Source organism: Phycodurus eques, chromosome 19 (genome assembly GCF_024500275.1).
Source record: "Phycodurus eques isolate BA_2022a chromosome 19, UOR_Pequ_1.1, whole genome shotgun sequence".
In the NCBI taxonomy this organism is placed as follows: domain Eukaryota; kingdom Metazoa; phylum Chordata; class Actinopteri; order Syngnathiformes; family Syngnathidae; genus Phycodurus; species Phycodurus eques.
The window spans coordinates 12,757,208-12,773,910 of NC_084543.1; the positions used below are offsets into that span (position 1 = coordinate 12,757,208).

The following is a 16,703-nucleotide window of genomic DNA, read 5'->3' on the forward strand; positions in this document are numbered from 1 at the left end:
TACCACCATCTGTCCCTCCAAGTTCCTTTCCTGGATCCTGTACATACCCATAACTTCTTCATCACCCCCATTTCCCTCACCAACATGTCCATTACAATCTGCACCAATCACGACTCCCTCGCTGTCTGGGATGCTCAGAACTACTTCATCTAGCTCCTTCCAGAATTTATCTTTCACCTCTCGGTCACATCCTACCTGTGGGGCATAGCTACTAATCACATTACACATAACACCCTCAATTTCAAATTTCAGCCTCATCACTCGATCTGATACTCTTTTCACCTCCAAGACATTCTTAGCCAACTCTTCTTTTAAAATAACCCCGACTCCATTTCTCTTCCCATCTACACCATGGTAAAATAAATTAAACCCTGCCCCTAAACTTCTAGCCTTACTGCCTTTCCACCTGGTCTCCTGGACACACAATATATCAACCTTTCTCCTAATCATCATGTCAACAAACTCCCGAAATTTTCCTGTCATAGTCCCAACATTCAAAGTCCCCACATTCAGTTCTAGGCTCTGTGCTTTCCTCTTCTCTTTCTGCCGAAGCACCCGCTTTCCACCTACAAAAGACCACAAAAAAGACCACTAATATAAACTGAGCACGATATATATGTCAAACAGAATGAAAAACAAGCTTTGAGGCCAAAGGGGAGAGCAAGGTGAGCTCAGCGTCTCGCCTGCCATCTTCCAGTGGATTTACAGCTTCCTGACGGGCAGGACACAGCAAGTGAGGCTGGGGGAGGCCACCTCATCCACACGCAGCATCAGCACTGGGTCACCCCAAGATTGTGTTCTCTCTCTGCTACTCTTCTCTATCTACACGAACGACTGCACCTCATTGCATCCGGCTGTCAAACTCCTGAAGTTTGCAGATGACACCACTGTCATCGACCTCATCAAAGACGGTGACGAGTCTGCATATCGACAGGAAGTGGAGCGGCTGGAGCTGCGGTGCGGCCGACACAACCTGGAGCTGAAAACGCTCAAGACTGTAGAGATGATCATGGACTTCAGGAGGCATCTTTCACCACAGCTGCCCCTCACGTTGTCCAGCTGCCTTGTGTCAACTGTCGAGACCTTCAAGTTCCTGGAAATTACAGTCTCGCAGGACCTTAAGTGGGCGATCAACATCAACTCCGTCCTCAAAAAGGCCCAGCAGAGGATGTACTTACTGAGGCTTCTGAGAAAGCACGGTCTGCCACAGGAGTTGATGAGGCGGATCTACACAGCGGCCATCGAATCAGTCCTGTGTTCTTCCATCACAGTCTGGTTTGGGGCTGCTACAAAAAAGGACAAACTCCGACTGCAACGGACAATCAAAACTGCTGAAAAGATTGTCGGTATCCCCCTACCAACCCTTGAGGACTTGCACGCTACCAGAACTAAGACAAGAGCATGTAAAATTCTCTTGGACCCTCCACATCCCAGTCACCAGCTCTTCTGGCTCCTTCCCTCAGGTAGGCGCTACCAATCAATGTAAACTAGAACTAGCAGACATTCCAACAGCTTCTTCCCTCTTGCCATCAACTTCTTAAACTATTTATTTATTACTGCTAACCTACAATTCCATTGCAACATGCTGCCAATTTTTTTTTGTCTTGGGTTTGTTGTCACATTTCTGTCGGGCCAATTGTACATTACTCGTGCACTCACTGTAGTAGTCTCGCCACGCTGCACTATTTGCATATCTGTTGTTGACCAATACTGCCCACTCATGCCAGAGTAGCATCTGCACTACTTGCACACTGACTGAGGAGTATCTGCAACATTTGCACAATAGACATTTTCCCAGATTAAAATAAATAATTGTACCCGTGACGTTTTTTCTCAATGTCTTTATGTCTCAAAAGTGTTCTCTGCCAATTGACTGTCTGTTGTCGTACTCGAGCGTCTCCAACTATCCATCCATCCATCCACCCATTTCCTGAGCCGCTTCTCCTCACTAGGGTCGCGGGAGTGCTGGAGCCAATCCCAGCTATCATCGGGCAGGAGGCGGGGTACACCCTGAACTGGTTGCCAGCCAATCGCAGGGCACATATAAACAAACAACGATTCGCACTCACATTCATATCTACGGGCAATTTAGAGTCTTCAATCAACCTGCCGTGCATGTGTTTGGGATGTGGGAGGAAACCGGAGTGCCCGGAGAAAACCCACGCACTCCACACAGGCGGAGTCGGGGATTGAACCCCAGACCTCAGAACTGTGAGGCAGACGCTCTAACCAGCCGTCTACCGCTCCAACTACCGGAGACAAATTCCTTGTGTGTTATTTGGACATACTTGGCAAATAAAGATGATTCTGATTCTGATAAACAAAACCCTTATAGTAGCAACAACAAACTGATGCAAGAAAAGTGCTGCCTTGACATGGTTTCCAAAGCATCCCACAAACCTCAGCCTGAAGCGTGTGGGTACGTCAGGTCAGATGAGTCTTTAATCAGCGTTGCCCAAGGCAACTGAATAAAACCATAACACCAAAGTAAGTCGTAAAGTTATTGCTTACATAATTGATATCCATGAGAACTGTATCGCTTAACTGATTGAAGCAAATACACAATATGCTTAAACATTTGATCACTGCTACAGATCTTTCCATTTGGCAGTCATTTGAGGTTATGCTTCAACAACTAACCAAAGATACATGAATACTGCAAGCATATTATGCTTGTTTTATCAGTCAAAGGTTGACTCTTCAGATCAGTCTATGAAAGCTTTAGGTACACCTGGAAAGATAATGCAATCCAATACAAGGGTGCATTAATTGGAGGGTGGTTGCTGATTTTCCTCCTTTCAACTGGCAACAGCAAGCGACTGGGACAGAATGAGCTGATGAGTTGGTTCCTGTGGATTTAGGTCACCCGGCATTGTAGCCTTGATGACCGAGAAATTTCATATGCAGGTAGAGGTCAGGTGATGCTTAATATGTTGCTTGCTCCGTCGCCACATATGGACAGGATGGGGAGCATGAACAAGCGCATCTATTTGCTCAGCTAAGGCTGACCTCTGCTCGATAGGGTAAAACAAGGGAAAGACATTTTATTCACAATTGGAAGAAGAACAGAGGAATCCAGGGTCATCTGCTAGTCGGTGTGTCACAATTTAGATAATAAGTCTAGGGATGCACTTCTTAATCAATAAAATATTTACGGATTAGATTATTAGACCCTTTATTTTCATCCATCCATTTTCTATGCTGCTTGTCCTCTTTGGGGTCGTGGCTCGTGGATGGGGTGGAACCTATCCCATCTGACTTTGAGTGAGAGGCTGTTTAAACTCTGTACTGGTTGCCACTCAATCATCCCTTATTCCCCCTTGAACCACATTCAGACAGATTATCGTTATGTGGCTTTACCAAGACATTCTTGACCATTGTATTCTTTCAAATTTGAGGAAAGTTCCCAATATGCTTCAAAAGACAGACCGTTATTCAAGTTCACACTAAAAGCAAAGTGGTGAACTTTGAAGCCAGGAATGGTATATACTGTATACTGTATGTACTGTATGCTCGTGTATAAAGTATATCTCAGTCCTTAAGGACTAGAGGGGCAAAGGTTGGACTAATGCTGCGGCCAAAAATATAAATTCTGAATAGTGGTTAAAGTAATACTAGTCGGCTTATTAGTGAGCACTATCAAAACCCCTTGAGCAAAGAAAGAGTAAAATGTAATCTAATAATTCACTGGACCTGGCAGGCAGACAGACAGCCATCAAACTTTCTGTAGGCTTTAAGCTTGGTGTCATTGGCTGAATTTTAAGTTGAAGGGTGTTTAGCTTTGGCGGTTTCATTGCCTTGTATAGAAAGAGAACAGAAGCATACTGTATATCTAAGTTTTGTGTGAAGGTTGACTGAAGACTCTAAATTACCCGTAGGTGTGAATGTGAGTGTGAATGATTGTTTGCTTATATGTGCCCTGCGATTGGCTGGCGACCAGTTCAGGGTGTACCCCACCTATCGCCCGAGGATAGCTGGGATAGGCTCCAGCACGCCCGTGAACCCTAGACCCTAAGCGGTACACAAATTGGATAGATGGATGGTTTACAGGGCTGCCAATCAATAAAAATTAATGTCCAGAACATCCATCCATTATCTGAGCCGCTTATCCTCACAAGGGTCGCGGGAGCGCTGCAGCCTATCCCAGCTATCATCGGACAGGAGGCGGGGTACACCCTGAACTGGTTGCCAGCCAATCGCAGGGCACATATAAACAAACAACCATCCGCACTCACATTCACACCTACAGGCAATTTAGAGTCTTCAATTAACCTACCATACATGTTTTTGGGATGTGGGAGGAAACCGGAGTGCCCGGAGAAAACCCACGCAGGCACTGGGAGAACATGCGAACTCCACGCAGGCGGGACCGGGGATTGAACACCGGTCCTCAGAATTGTGAGGCAGACAGTCTAACCAGACGTCCACCGTGCCGCCATGTCCAGAACAATTTGCCCAAATTTTTCTGAATTCCCATATTTTCTAAATTTTGTCAAGTACATTTCCATGCTGTTTTTGCTTGTACTACCAGATACAGTATTTTGAATGGTATTTTATCCACTGGATATTTGTGTCTTAATGTATTCTTATTTCTAATGCAGCCCTATGGGTGGCACAAGTCAGTGCAAACTGTAGGCCGGTCCCAAGCCCGGATAAATGCAGAGGGTTGCGTCAGGAAGGGCATCCGGCTTAAAACCTTGCCAAACAAATATGAGCGTTCATCCAAAGAATTCCATACCGGATCGGTCGTGGCCCGGGTTAACAACGTCCGCCACCGGCGCCGTCAACCTGCGGGGCGCCGTTGGAAATTCAGCTACTGTGGGTCGAAGTCAAAGAAGAAGAGGAGGTGGAAAGCGGGTTCTTCGGCAGAAAGAGAAGAGGAAAACAGAGCCTAGAACTGAATGTGGGGACTTTGAATGTTGGGACTATGACAGGAAAATCTCGGGAGTTGGTTGACATGATGATGAGGAGAAAGGTTGATATATTGTGTGTCCAGGAGACCAGGTGGAAAGGCAGTAAGGCTAAAAGTTTAGGGGCAGGGTTTAAATTATTTTACCATGGTGTCGATGGGAAGAGAAATGGAGTCGGGGTTATTTTAAAAGAAGAGTTGGCTAAGAATGTCTTGGAGGTGAAAAGAGTATCAGATCGAGTGATGAGGCTGAAATTTGAAATTGAGGGTGTTATGTGTAATGTGATTAGTGGCTATGCCCCACAGGTAGGATGTGACCTAGAGGTGAAAGAGAAATTCTGGAAGGAGCTAGATGATGTAGTTCTTAGCATCCCAGTCAGAGAGAGAGTCGTAATTGGTGCAGATTGTAATGGACATGTTGGTGAAGGTAATAGGGGTGATGAAGAAGTGATGGGTAAATACGGCATCCAGGAAAGGAACTTGGAGGGACAGATGGTGGTAGACTTTGCAACAAGGATGCAAATGGCTGTAGTGAACACTTTTTTCCAGAAGAGGCACGAACATAGGGTGACCTACAAGAGCGGAGGTAGAAGCACACAGGTGGATTACATCTTGTGCAGACGATGTAATCTGAAGGAGGTTACCAACTGTAAGGTAGTGGTAGGGGAGAGTGTGGCTAGACAGCATAGGATGGTGGTGTGTAAGATGACTCTGGTGGTGGGGAGGAAAATTAGGAAGACAAAGGCAGAGAAGAGAACCATGTGGTGGAAGCTGAGACAGGACGAGTGTTGTGCAGCTTTTCGGGAAGAGGTGATACAGGCTCTCGGTGGACGGCAGGAGCTTCCAGAAGACTGGACCACTGCAGCCAAGGTGATCAGAGAAGCAGGCAGGAGAGTACTTGGTGTATCTTCTGGCAGGAAAGGAGAGAAGGAGACTTGGTGGTGGAACCTCACAGTACAGGAAATCATACAAGGAAAGAGGTTAGCTAAGAAGAAGTGGGACACTGAGAGGACCGAGGAGAGGCGAAAGGAATACATTGAGATGCGACACAGGGCAAAGGTAGAGGTGGCAAAGGCAAAACAAGAGGCATATGATGACATGTATGGCAGGTTGGACACTAAAGAAGGAGAAAAGGATCTATACAGGCTGGCCAGACAGAGGGACAGAGATGGGAAGGATGTGCAGCAGGTTAGGGTGATTAAGGATAGAGATGGAAATATGTTGACTGGTGCCAGCAGTGTGCTTGCTAGATGGAAAGAATACTTCGAGGAGTTGATGAATGAGGAAAATGATAGAGAAGGGAGAGTAGAAGAGGCAAGTGTGGTGGACCAGGAAGTGGCAATGATTAGTCAGGGGGAAGTTAGAAAGTTAAGGAAGTTAGAAAGGCATTAAAGAGGATGATTTTTGACCAGCTTGTTCAATAGAATTCTAGTGCGTGAGAAGATGCCTGAGGAATGGAGGAAAAGTGTACTGGTGCCCATTTCTAAGAACAAAGGTGATGTGCAGAGCTGTGGCAACTATAGAGGAATAAAGTTGATGAGCCACACAATGAAGTTATAGGAAAGAGTAGTGGAGGATAGACTCAGGACAGAAGTGAGTATTTGCGAGCAACAGTATGGTTTCATGCCTAGAAAGAGTACCACAGATGCATTATTTGCCTTGAGGATGTTGATGGAAAAGTACAGAGAAGGTCAGAAGGAGCTACATTGTGTCTTTGTAGACCTAGAGAAAGCCTATGACAGAGTACCCAGAGAAGAACTGTGGTACTGCATGCGGAAGTCTGGAGTGGCAGAGAAGTATGTTAGAATAATACAGGACATGTACGAGGGCAGCAGAACAGCGGTGAGGTGTGCTGTAGGTGTGACAGAAGAATTTAAGGTGGACGTGGGACTGCATCAGGGATCAGCCCTGAGCCCCTTCCTTTTTGCAGTGGTGATGGATAGGCTGACAGATGAGGTTAGACTGGAATCCCCGTGGACCATGATGTTTGCAGATGACATTGTGATCTGCAGTGAAAGCAGGGAGCAGCTGGAGGAACAGTTAGAGAGATGGAGGCATGCACTGGAAAGCAGAGGAATGAAGATTAGCCGAAGTAAAACAGAATATATGTGCATGAATGAGAGGGCTGGTGGGGGAAGAATGAGGCTACAGGGAGAAGCGATAGCAAGGGTGGAGGACTTTAAATACTTGGGGTCAACCGTCCAGAGCCATGGTGAGTGTGGTCAGGAAGTGAAGAAACGGGTCAAAGCAGGTTGGAACGGGTGGAGGAAGGTGTCAGGTGTGTTATGTGACAGAAGAGTCTCTGCTAGGATGAAGGGCAAAGTTTATAAAACAGTAGTGAGGCCAGCCATGATGTACGGATTAGAGACAGTGGCACTGAAGAGACAACAGGAAGCAGAGCTGGAGGTGGCAGAAATGAAGATGTTGAGGTTTGCTCTCGGAGTCACCAGGTTGGATAAAATTAGAAATGAGCTCATCAGAGGGACAGCCAAGGTTCGATGTTTTGGAGACAAAGTTAGAGAGCGCAGACTTCAATGGTTTGGACACGTCCAGAGGAGAAATAGTGAGTATATTGGAAGAAGGATGATGAGGATGGAGCTGCCAGGCAAGAGAGCTCGAGGAAGACCAAAGAGAAGGTTGATGGATGTCGTGAGGGAAGACATGATGGCAGTTGGTGTTCGAGAGGAGGATGCAGGAGATAGGCTTACATGGAAAAGGATGACGCGCTGTGGCGACCCCTAACGGGACAAGCCGAAAGGAAAAGAAGAAAGAAGAAGAATGTATTCTTATTTCTATTATTTTCTAAACTTTACATCCATCTGTTCGGCTTGATCGGTATTGGCCGATAATTAGCATTTTATGCTGATTGGCCAATCGGCTTTCATGTTAAAATTCGCCGAGCCGATCAATGACGTCATCGATCGGCTGCGCAAAAGACATTTAATCCGCATCGCCGTAGCGTATGAATCCAAAAGGTAGTTTATTTTTAGCCTTGTTACGTGTCTTGTGGCGTAGTACTGTAAAAATCTGACGGCCAATAAAGTTGTTTCAATCTTGTCGGTGAAAAAACACGTCGTCGGTTTGCGACTATTTTGCGGTGTCTCAGACAAACAACACGTAAATTATTCGCCGTCTGTGCACAAGTGAAGTACGTCATGGTGAACGTCATCTAAATGCTTCAACACAACAAATTTGATCGGGCACCTGAAGAATGTGCACAAGGAGGAGCTTGCCGTGTTCAAGCAACGCAACGTGGGGGAAGAAAAAAAAAACAAAAATATATATAAGGAAAAGCCAAACGGAAGCAAACTCTGGACAACACCCGTTCATATAGTGAGAAAGTTAGAGTAAGCATGTCATTAACAGTATTTGATAAAATAATTTAATTGTAATAAAGTAATTTAATAACAGTAAGTTAGCACCCATTATTTCTGTCACGTTGTAATGTTGATTTGACCTAAACTTATCAGAATCAGAATCAGAATCATCTTTATTTGCCAAGTATGTCCAAAACACACAAGGAATTTGTCTCCGGTCGTTGGAGCCGCTCTAGTACAACAGACAGTCAATTTACAGAACACTTTGGGGACATAAAGACATTGACAAAAAACACCGATCCTTGAACGCCCCTAGAAGTCATTCATGTTTTAACTTTTGTCTAAAAACCAATAAAATACTTTAAGATACTCCGTATACAGTACACAAGTATATACAATAAATGAACAAGTCATGTAAATAGACACATTGCTCCATCTTGCGATCATTCATGTCATATTATCTTAACGAAAACTACTCTTAACAGAATCTGTCATTAATGGGATATACAATTTTGTCAGTATCGCACAACACTAATCGAACTAGCTGACTAAACCCATCTACTTTCACGAGGCGCTGGTGTTGACCTTGGAGGGGGGTTTTTTTTGTCCCCAAACTGCTTTCAAGTGGCGTCATCAAGTCTCTCCAAAGCAACAATATTTTAAAACTCTATTGATGCTTTTCACGTTTGAAATGTCTGCCTAGATGAAACAAGAAAGAACAGGCTGACCACTCGGTTCCTAATACCTGAAATGTCAGCTTGACATCAAGCTAACGCTCGTCTCCAATCTAATGAGATCTACGAAGGAGATGAGTTGACTGAAAGCGTTTATTTATATGTGCCAGGGCTGGTTCGTGGGCAACCTGCTACTCTTCTGTGAGTGGAGAGAATGAAGTGAGGAACTGAATGGAACAACAACTTCTTCGGAAAGAGTGCGAAGTTAGCCGTGAAGGCTAGTTTGCATCACCCGCACTAGTCTCCTATTATTGCGCATGTCTGTTTCCATGAAACTATTCACTCATCTTTACAACACGAAATATGAATGGATCCTTGAATTCAAATTTAATTTTAAAAAAAAAAAGTGCCATTATCTGTATTTTGTGCCACAGCATTTTAATTTGATTTTAATCAGAGAGAATTTCAAGTCAGGAAGCAATTCGAGTGTATAATGAATCAGTCACTTGTTAATTACTTTAAATCATTAAAATATAAGTTTTCAAGCAGAGCAAGGCTATCAGTCACAAAGATAATTGCAGCATGTGATTCAAAGTAATTGTCTTTTAGTTCTCCAATTTGGTTTCTCACTGGAACACAAATATCCTTCAGACAGAATTGTCATAAAAAGTACTAAAAATGTCAAATTAAAAATGAAAGTGAAATCTCCATTATTTTCCAACCATTATCCGTTGTAGAGGTTTAAAACATGATTGGGCAGCAAACAGATTCTCAAATCCACATTACGCAATTTTCCAAAACACTCCTTATGACTGGCCAAAAAAAGAACCGGTAGCAGAAGAAGGCTGAGGAGCTCGAGAAGGTTTTGCCATAGATAAAAAGGTATTAGGTGCAATGGGGGAGCAACACTATAACAGGTATAAATGTTTGCAACACCCGTGTAGGGGCGGTCAGATTATCGTATCATATTTCTTGTAATGTGTGCGAACCTCTATGTAAAGGACAGAATTCCTTAAGCTTACAGAAAATCCATCATTGGGGCAAATCTATAATAATCAACAGAATATGAGGGTTTTTACGCAATAATTATTGTAATGATGCTTAATAACATAACTGCTATATTAATATAATTTATGTCAAGCAATTGTTATTTAACACAAAAACATTACTGGAAAAATGCAGATAAACACTGATCCACACACAAAGCTGCAGAGTCTCCTGGAACGCTTATCTTTTTAGAAGGTGTCTCGACATAACGGAAGATCATCATTAGCACTGCCGGAGACTGTTGACATGCTTCAGTGCTGCCGTTGTGGTGTGCAATGCGGTTCAAATGGGCTCTGCCCTTTATGTTTGTGTGTGAACAACGGTTTAAAAATAGCTCAATCCTTTCTTGAAAGGGGCAATTCTGTATGCAAGTTTTAAAACTGCTAGCAATACTTGAATGTAGTCTCATTCCAGTGCTCCCGCCAGCTCGCGTCTCTTCACAATGAAACAAAGGAACAAATGCAAGTAAAGAGCAATGTTTAGCTTGATTTTCTACAACTGCAGTACTGTACGTTAAAACATCACAGCAATTAATTCTGGGTACCCATAATGCTTTATGCTGACTACATTGACAGAACTGTGAGTGTGAGGAATAGTGCGGTTAACCCAGGAAATCGCCTGTGCATACCATGTCCGCATGGGCTGTTGTTCACGTCATTTAAGCAGGGCATGCCAATTAGGCATTTGCTTGTGTTGTGTGTGTTCGTGTGTCTGTGTGTGTGTGTATGGATGGCGACCTCAAGTCGACAAATAAAATACCTGCACCTCTCTCCAAGATGCAGTTTCAAAAATTGGCATTGAAATACATACATAAAACATATGTACAACCCCAATTCCAATGAAGTTGGGATGTTGTGTTAAACATAAATAAAAACAGAACCCCGCCTCCTGCCCGATGATAGCTGGGATAGGCTCCAGCACGCCTGCAACCCTAGTGAGGAGAAGCGGCTCTGAAAATGGATGGCTGGATATAGAAACAAACAACCATTCGCACTCACATTCACACCTACGGGCAATTTAGAGTCTTCAATCAACCTGCCGTGCATGTGTTTGGGATGTGGGAGGAAACCGGAGTGCCTGGAGAAAACCCACGCAGGCACGGGGAGAACATGCAAACTCCACACAGGCGGGGCTGGGGATTGAACCCCGGTCCTCAGAACTGTGAGGCGGACGCTCTAACCAGTCGTCCACCGTGCCGCCAAACAAAATACAATGATTTGCAAATCATGTTCAACCTATATTTAATTGAATACACTACAAAGACAAGATATTTAATGTTCAAACTGATCAACTTGATTGTTTTTAGCAAATAATCATTAACTTAGAATTTCATGGCTGCAACACTTCCAAAAAAGCTGGGACAGGTGGCAAAAAGACTGAGAAAGTTGAGCTTCAGCTGTTCAACAGTCCGGGCTCTCAGTTGTCGTATTGGACGCTTCATAATGCGCTACACATTTTCAATGGGAGACAGGTCTGGACTGCAGGCAGGCCAGTCTATTACCCGCCCTCTTTTACTTCGAAGCCACACTGTTGTAACACATGCACAATGTGGTTTGGCATTGTCTTGCTGAAATAAGCAGGTGCGTCCATGAAAAAGACGTTGCTTGGATGGCAGCATATGTTTCTCAGAGAGAAGCCGACGGCATTTCTGGGTGTTGGTGATAAATGGCTTTTGCTTTGCATAGTAGAGTTTCAAGTTGCACTTAGAGATGTAGCGCTGAACTGTATTTACTGGCATTGGTTTTCTTAAGTGTTCCTGAGCCCACGTGGTGATATCCTTTATTACACATTGATGTCAGTTTTTGATGCAGTGCCGCCTGAGGGATCAAAGGTCACGGGCATTCAATGTTGATGATGAAAATGAAAATCTACGTTGAGCAACATTGCCCCTAAACTGTTCGCCTATTTTCTCATGCACTTGTTCACAAAGAGGTGAACCTCGCCCCATCTTTGCTTGTGAATGACTGAGCAATTCAGGGAAGCTCCTTTTACACCCAATCATGGCACCCACCTGTTCCCAATTAGCCTGTTCACCTGTGGGATCTTCCAAACAGGTGTTTGATGAGCATCCCTCAACTTCCGCAGTCTTTTTTGCCACCTGTCCCAGCTTTTTTGGAACGTGTTGCACGCATAAAATTCTAAGTGAATGATTATTTGCTAAAAACAATAAAGTTTATCAGTTTGAACATTAAATATCTTTTCTTTGTAGAATATTCAATTAAATATAGGTTGAACATGATTTGGAAATCATTGTTTTTATTTATGTTTAACACAACGTCCCAACTTCATTGGAATTCAGGTTGTACTTATATAGATATATAATAAATAATTGGTAACTACCTCATGGATTTCATTTACTGCAGGCGGTTCCTTGAACATAACCCCCACGATAAATGTTTTAAACCCACTAAAATGTTCATTTGAGCCACTGTTGATAACGTTCGGCACTTCCTCACACATTCCAAAAATGTGCTTGTTAAGTTCATTGAAGACACTAAATCGTTCATTGGTGTGAATGTGAGTGTAATCGGTTGTTTGTTTACATGTGTCCTGCAACTGGATAGCAACCAGTCCAGGGTGCACACCGCCTAAAGTCAGAGGCCAAGCAGTGTAGCAAATGGATGTATAGTGAATGACAAATTTCAACTTTCACTGTTGAATAAAATTTTTGCTGGTGTTCTTGAGTCACCGTTACAGCCACTGGAAGTATGTATGTATGTGTGTATATATATATATATATATATATATATATATATATATATATATATATATATAATATATAAATATATATAATAAATAAATAAATAGTCTTTTTTTTTTTTTTAACTTGGTTATTAGTAAGAAGATCAAATGTGTACTTGAGAGTACACATTCATATAATTTGTCAAAGTCAAAACATGAGATGACCAATCAGTCAGCACACCTTGCTTCTTTTTAAATCGATTCATTTCAGATCCACACACAGGTAGGGTGTCACCAGTGCAAGATTGCGAAACAAAAAGAAGCACTTACCAAATTCCAGAACAGCGGGTTGAAAATAATTGCAAGCACAGCAATGTGGAAGTTGGAATCGTGAAAGTTGACATATTTTAAGACTTCCTGAAACACCTTCAAGTCCATCTGAAAGGAGCGATAGACAACCATGTAAAGAAAACAAACAGGTAAGAGGTTCTATTTCTTTCTTTCCTGTTGATGCCTTCTGTTACTATGGAGACGAGGACATGACAATGCCCTCACACTATTGGTGGGCTTTGATTGAGATGATTTATTTGGTTTGGTAGAATCCATAATGGGGCCATATGGAAAATTGACTCTGTAAATCTTTTGTTATCCACCGATTTCTGAAAATGTGTCTGACGTGACCGAGATGGGATGGGGGTGTTTTTGTTTGGTGACATGTCCGCTACCAAATACACAGTTAGTGCAGCCACTTCCACTAGCTGTCATCGTAACGCAATCTGTAATCGTCATTTGCCTCGCAGTATGTGCATGAGACAGGGTCACCTTTTCACATAGCCTGCTTTCACTAGACATGAAATAGGGTTTGTAAAGTATGCTCCCAGACATATTGTAAAACACATGGGACCTGTTTCAATAAATAATAAAAAAAAAAACAAAAAAAAAACATATGTCTGCTTTAACATTTAGACTTACGTCGCTTTCCTGCTCATGGCATCCCCTTTTTTTTTTACAATTCAGTCCTCAGGCGTAATAGTTCCTGTTAACAGTCATGTGTCACAAGGGTACGATGCTCACATAAAGTCAACTTTTGATTTTAACAATATGTACCCCTTTTATTTCATTTATTCAGTGTCTATTTCCAAGACTCACTTTAAGAGTCATTGTTTGCGCTCCAGATTATCATACGATACCTGTATATCTACTATGTGTGTGCGTGTGCTTATATATACACACACAAGTGTATAGTGTGAAAATGTGAATTTTCTTGATTTCAACCCTCCTTAAAATGTATTTATTTATATATTCCATCCATCCATTTTCTGAGCCACTTATCCTCAAAAGGGTCGCGGGAGTGCTGTAGCCCATCCCAGCTATCATCGGGCAGGAGGTGAGGTACACCCTGAACTAGTCGCAGCCAATCGCAGGGCACACATAAACAAACAACCATCCGCACTCACATTCACACCGAGGGGCAATTTAGAGTTGTTAACCTACCATGCATGTTTTTGGGATGTGGGAGGAAACCGGAGTGCCCGGAGAAAACCCACGCAGGCACGGGGAGAACATGCAAACTCCACACAGGCGTGGCCGGGGATGGAACCCCGGTCCTCAGAACTGTGAGGCAGACGCTCTAACTAGTCGGTCACTGTGCCGTCTATTTATACATCTATTTATTTTAAGTTATGCATCTTTGTTACATCTCCTCAAAAATTATTGACTGTATTTTCTCCAACTTTGCCAGGTGTGTGTGAATTTTTTTTTACTCGCACACTACGTTCCCTCACATCCTGTGCGTCTCCTGATCCTGGGGGCTTAGCCTCCCCTGTCCATAAAACCTAGCGAAGCTCCTGCTCTTTATTAAGAAAATTATGCTTTTATTGTGAAAGGCGGATAGGTCGTCAGGCTTACGCCTATCAGTCCAATTTCAATTCATATCGTTAGCTTACGATGCATGTACAGAACAGACATTGGATTCCATTTATTATTGCAGAAAATAATACTTTTATTTTGACAGGTCAAAGCGGACCGGATGAATTCCGGTTGTCAAGCTGCAATCTTACGGTGACTTAACAGTCAGTGAAGGGTAGCCAGCTAGCTTTTCGGAGCATTTTCACGGAAACCAGTCTAAGTTGTAAGTGTAAATTATGTGTGTAACTGTTTTAATTTTACCTTGGAGTAGTCGACGTTGCCGAGGCCTCCGCAACAGTCGGGCACGGGATGGTTATTTTCTGCAGGATTGTTGCTAGCCCCGCCGGCTGGGTTGCTGGTCATAGGCAGTCAATAATACAATACCAACACAGTTAAAAAACGTGTGCAAAAACTCAAATGCAATATTTTTAAAAAAAAAAACATTAGCAAAAGTGAGCAGCATTTACTCAGTGCTCCACGTGTCCAGTTAGCTTTTCGCCCAGCTTGTAGTGCATCCTGGGAAATGCAGTCGTTTGTTCTTAAACACGCTCGAGTCAATCAAATGGGGATTTGTTTATTTATTTATTTTTAAATAGTTAAAGAAACCTAAAATAGCTAACACAAGTTAACCTGTCACGCTCTGGCCATACCTGTCACTCAACATAAACCACATCAACCATTTCTGCTACTTTGCAGTCCCCAAAGGCAATGGTATCATTAACAGCGACATCTGGAGGCCTAATTGATAAGTTCAGCAATCAGCATCATGTTTGAGTTGACTTGTAAATTGTCGTGAGCTAAGCTATAAATTGCTCTACATTAAGTGAAGCTTCACAACACTGAAGCTACCCTCCAGAGAAATGTAGCAAGCTGCTACAATAATGATACAATAATAATGCAATAAAAATACAAAAGCAGCTAAGCTATAGCAAATCTTCTTTTTTTTTAAAATATCAAACCAACTTTTGTAATTGTATCATTGGAGTATAAATGAAAACTGCATTCAAATATTTTTGGGATAAAAATGCTTACTTGCACTGCAAAACCACATCTTGGACTAATGCAGTGACAGCACTGTGTTATTATTAACATAAACTGAACAGTGTATACAAAACCAAAAAAAAGTATTGTAGTTGCAGATCTGTTAATGGTTTTCCTCAAGTAAATTGGCCTTTTTTCTGTTATCAACCATCAAATTATTTATTTTAAGAGACCCTTTTGGTTTTGTCGAGAAAACAATTTGCACAAATATTTGCGAGTAGTATGACCCACAGTTACTGTATACTTTTAAGCTTCATCTGTCTTCTCACCTTTAAGTCTAAATTCCCTTAATTCACACACACATACACACATGTGCACGTGCCCACACACAGTGTTATTCTATTCCTGCAGAAAATTGCTAGCTAATGCTATGTTAGCTCTTGTCATACAAACGCACATTCACACCTGATATGGCACGGAATGTAATATATATACCCGTGGGCCGACATTAGCCCAAATAGTCTCCAGACTTGTGAAATATAAATAGAATACGAAATACGATAAAGAAATACATTTGTGTTGACAAGACAAGAGCTTCCTCTTGGGGTTGCGCAGTAAACACTTGAACATAGCCACTCAGGTCCATAAATATACAGTGACAAAGTTCTCTTGTTTTTGGCTCTAAAACCACCACAATGGATTTGAAATTAAACAAACAAGATGCGCTTCAACTGCAGACTTTCGGTTTTAATTTGAGGGTATTTACTGCCCATTCAAATCAGGTGAACAGTGTAGGACTAACAGCAGTTTGTTTTATGCCTTCTATTCTTTAAGGGAGCAAAACTGATGGGACAAATTAAAAATCAAAAATGAAACTTTAATTTTTCAATACTTGGTTGCAAATCCATCCATCCATCCATTTTGTGAGCCGCTTCTCCTCACTAGGGTCGCAGGCGTGCTGGAGCCCATCCCAGCCGTCATCGGGCAGGAGGCGGGGTACACCCTGAACTGGTTGCCAGCCAATCGCAGGGCACATAGAAACAAACAACCATTCGCACTCACAGTCATGCCTACGGGTAATTTAGAGTCTCCAATTAATGCATGTTTTTGGGATGTGGGAGGAAACCAGAGTGCCCGGAGAAAACCCACGCAGGCACGGGTAGAACATGCAAACTCCACACAGGC

The 16,703-nt window shown here is 42.7% G+C and overlaps 1 protein-coding gene across 1 annotated transcript in view; it reads right to left on the reverse strand.

The window, feature by feature from the left end:
- pemt (phosphatidylethanolamine N-methyltransferase) overlaps nt 1-14,922 on the reverse strand; it is a 51,257-nt gene extending 36,335 nt beyond the window's left edge. Inside the window, exons 1-2 of the mRNA XM_061706211.1 lie at nt 14,799-14,922; nt 12,960-13,067 (exon numbers count right to left, since the gene is read on the reverse strand). Of these exons, the coding sequence (XP_061562195.1) occupies nt 12,960-13,067; nt 14,799-14,900 (210 nt within the window). The 5' untranslated portion in view covers nt 14,901-14,922. The remainder of the gene's footprint in view (nt 1-12,959; nt 13,068-14,798) is intronic.
- Between the last annotated feature and the right edge of the window lie 1,781 nt (nt 14,923-16,703).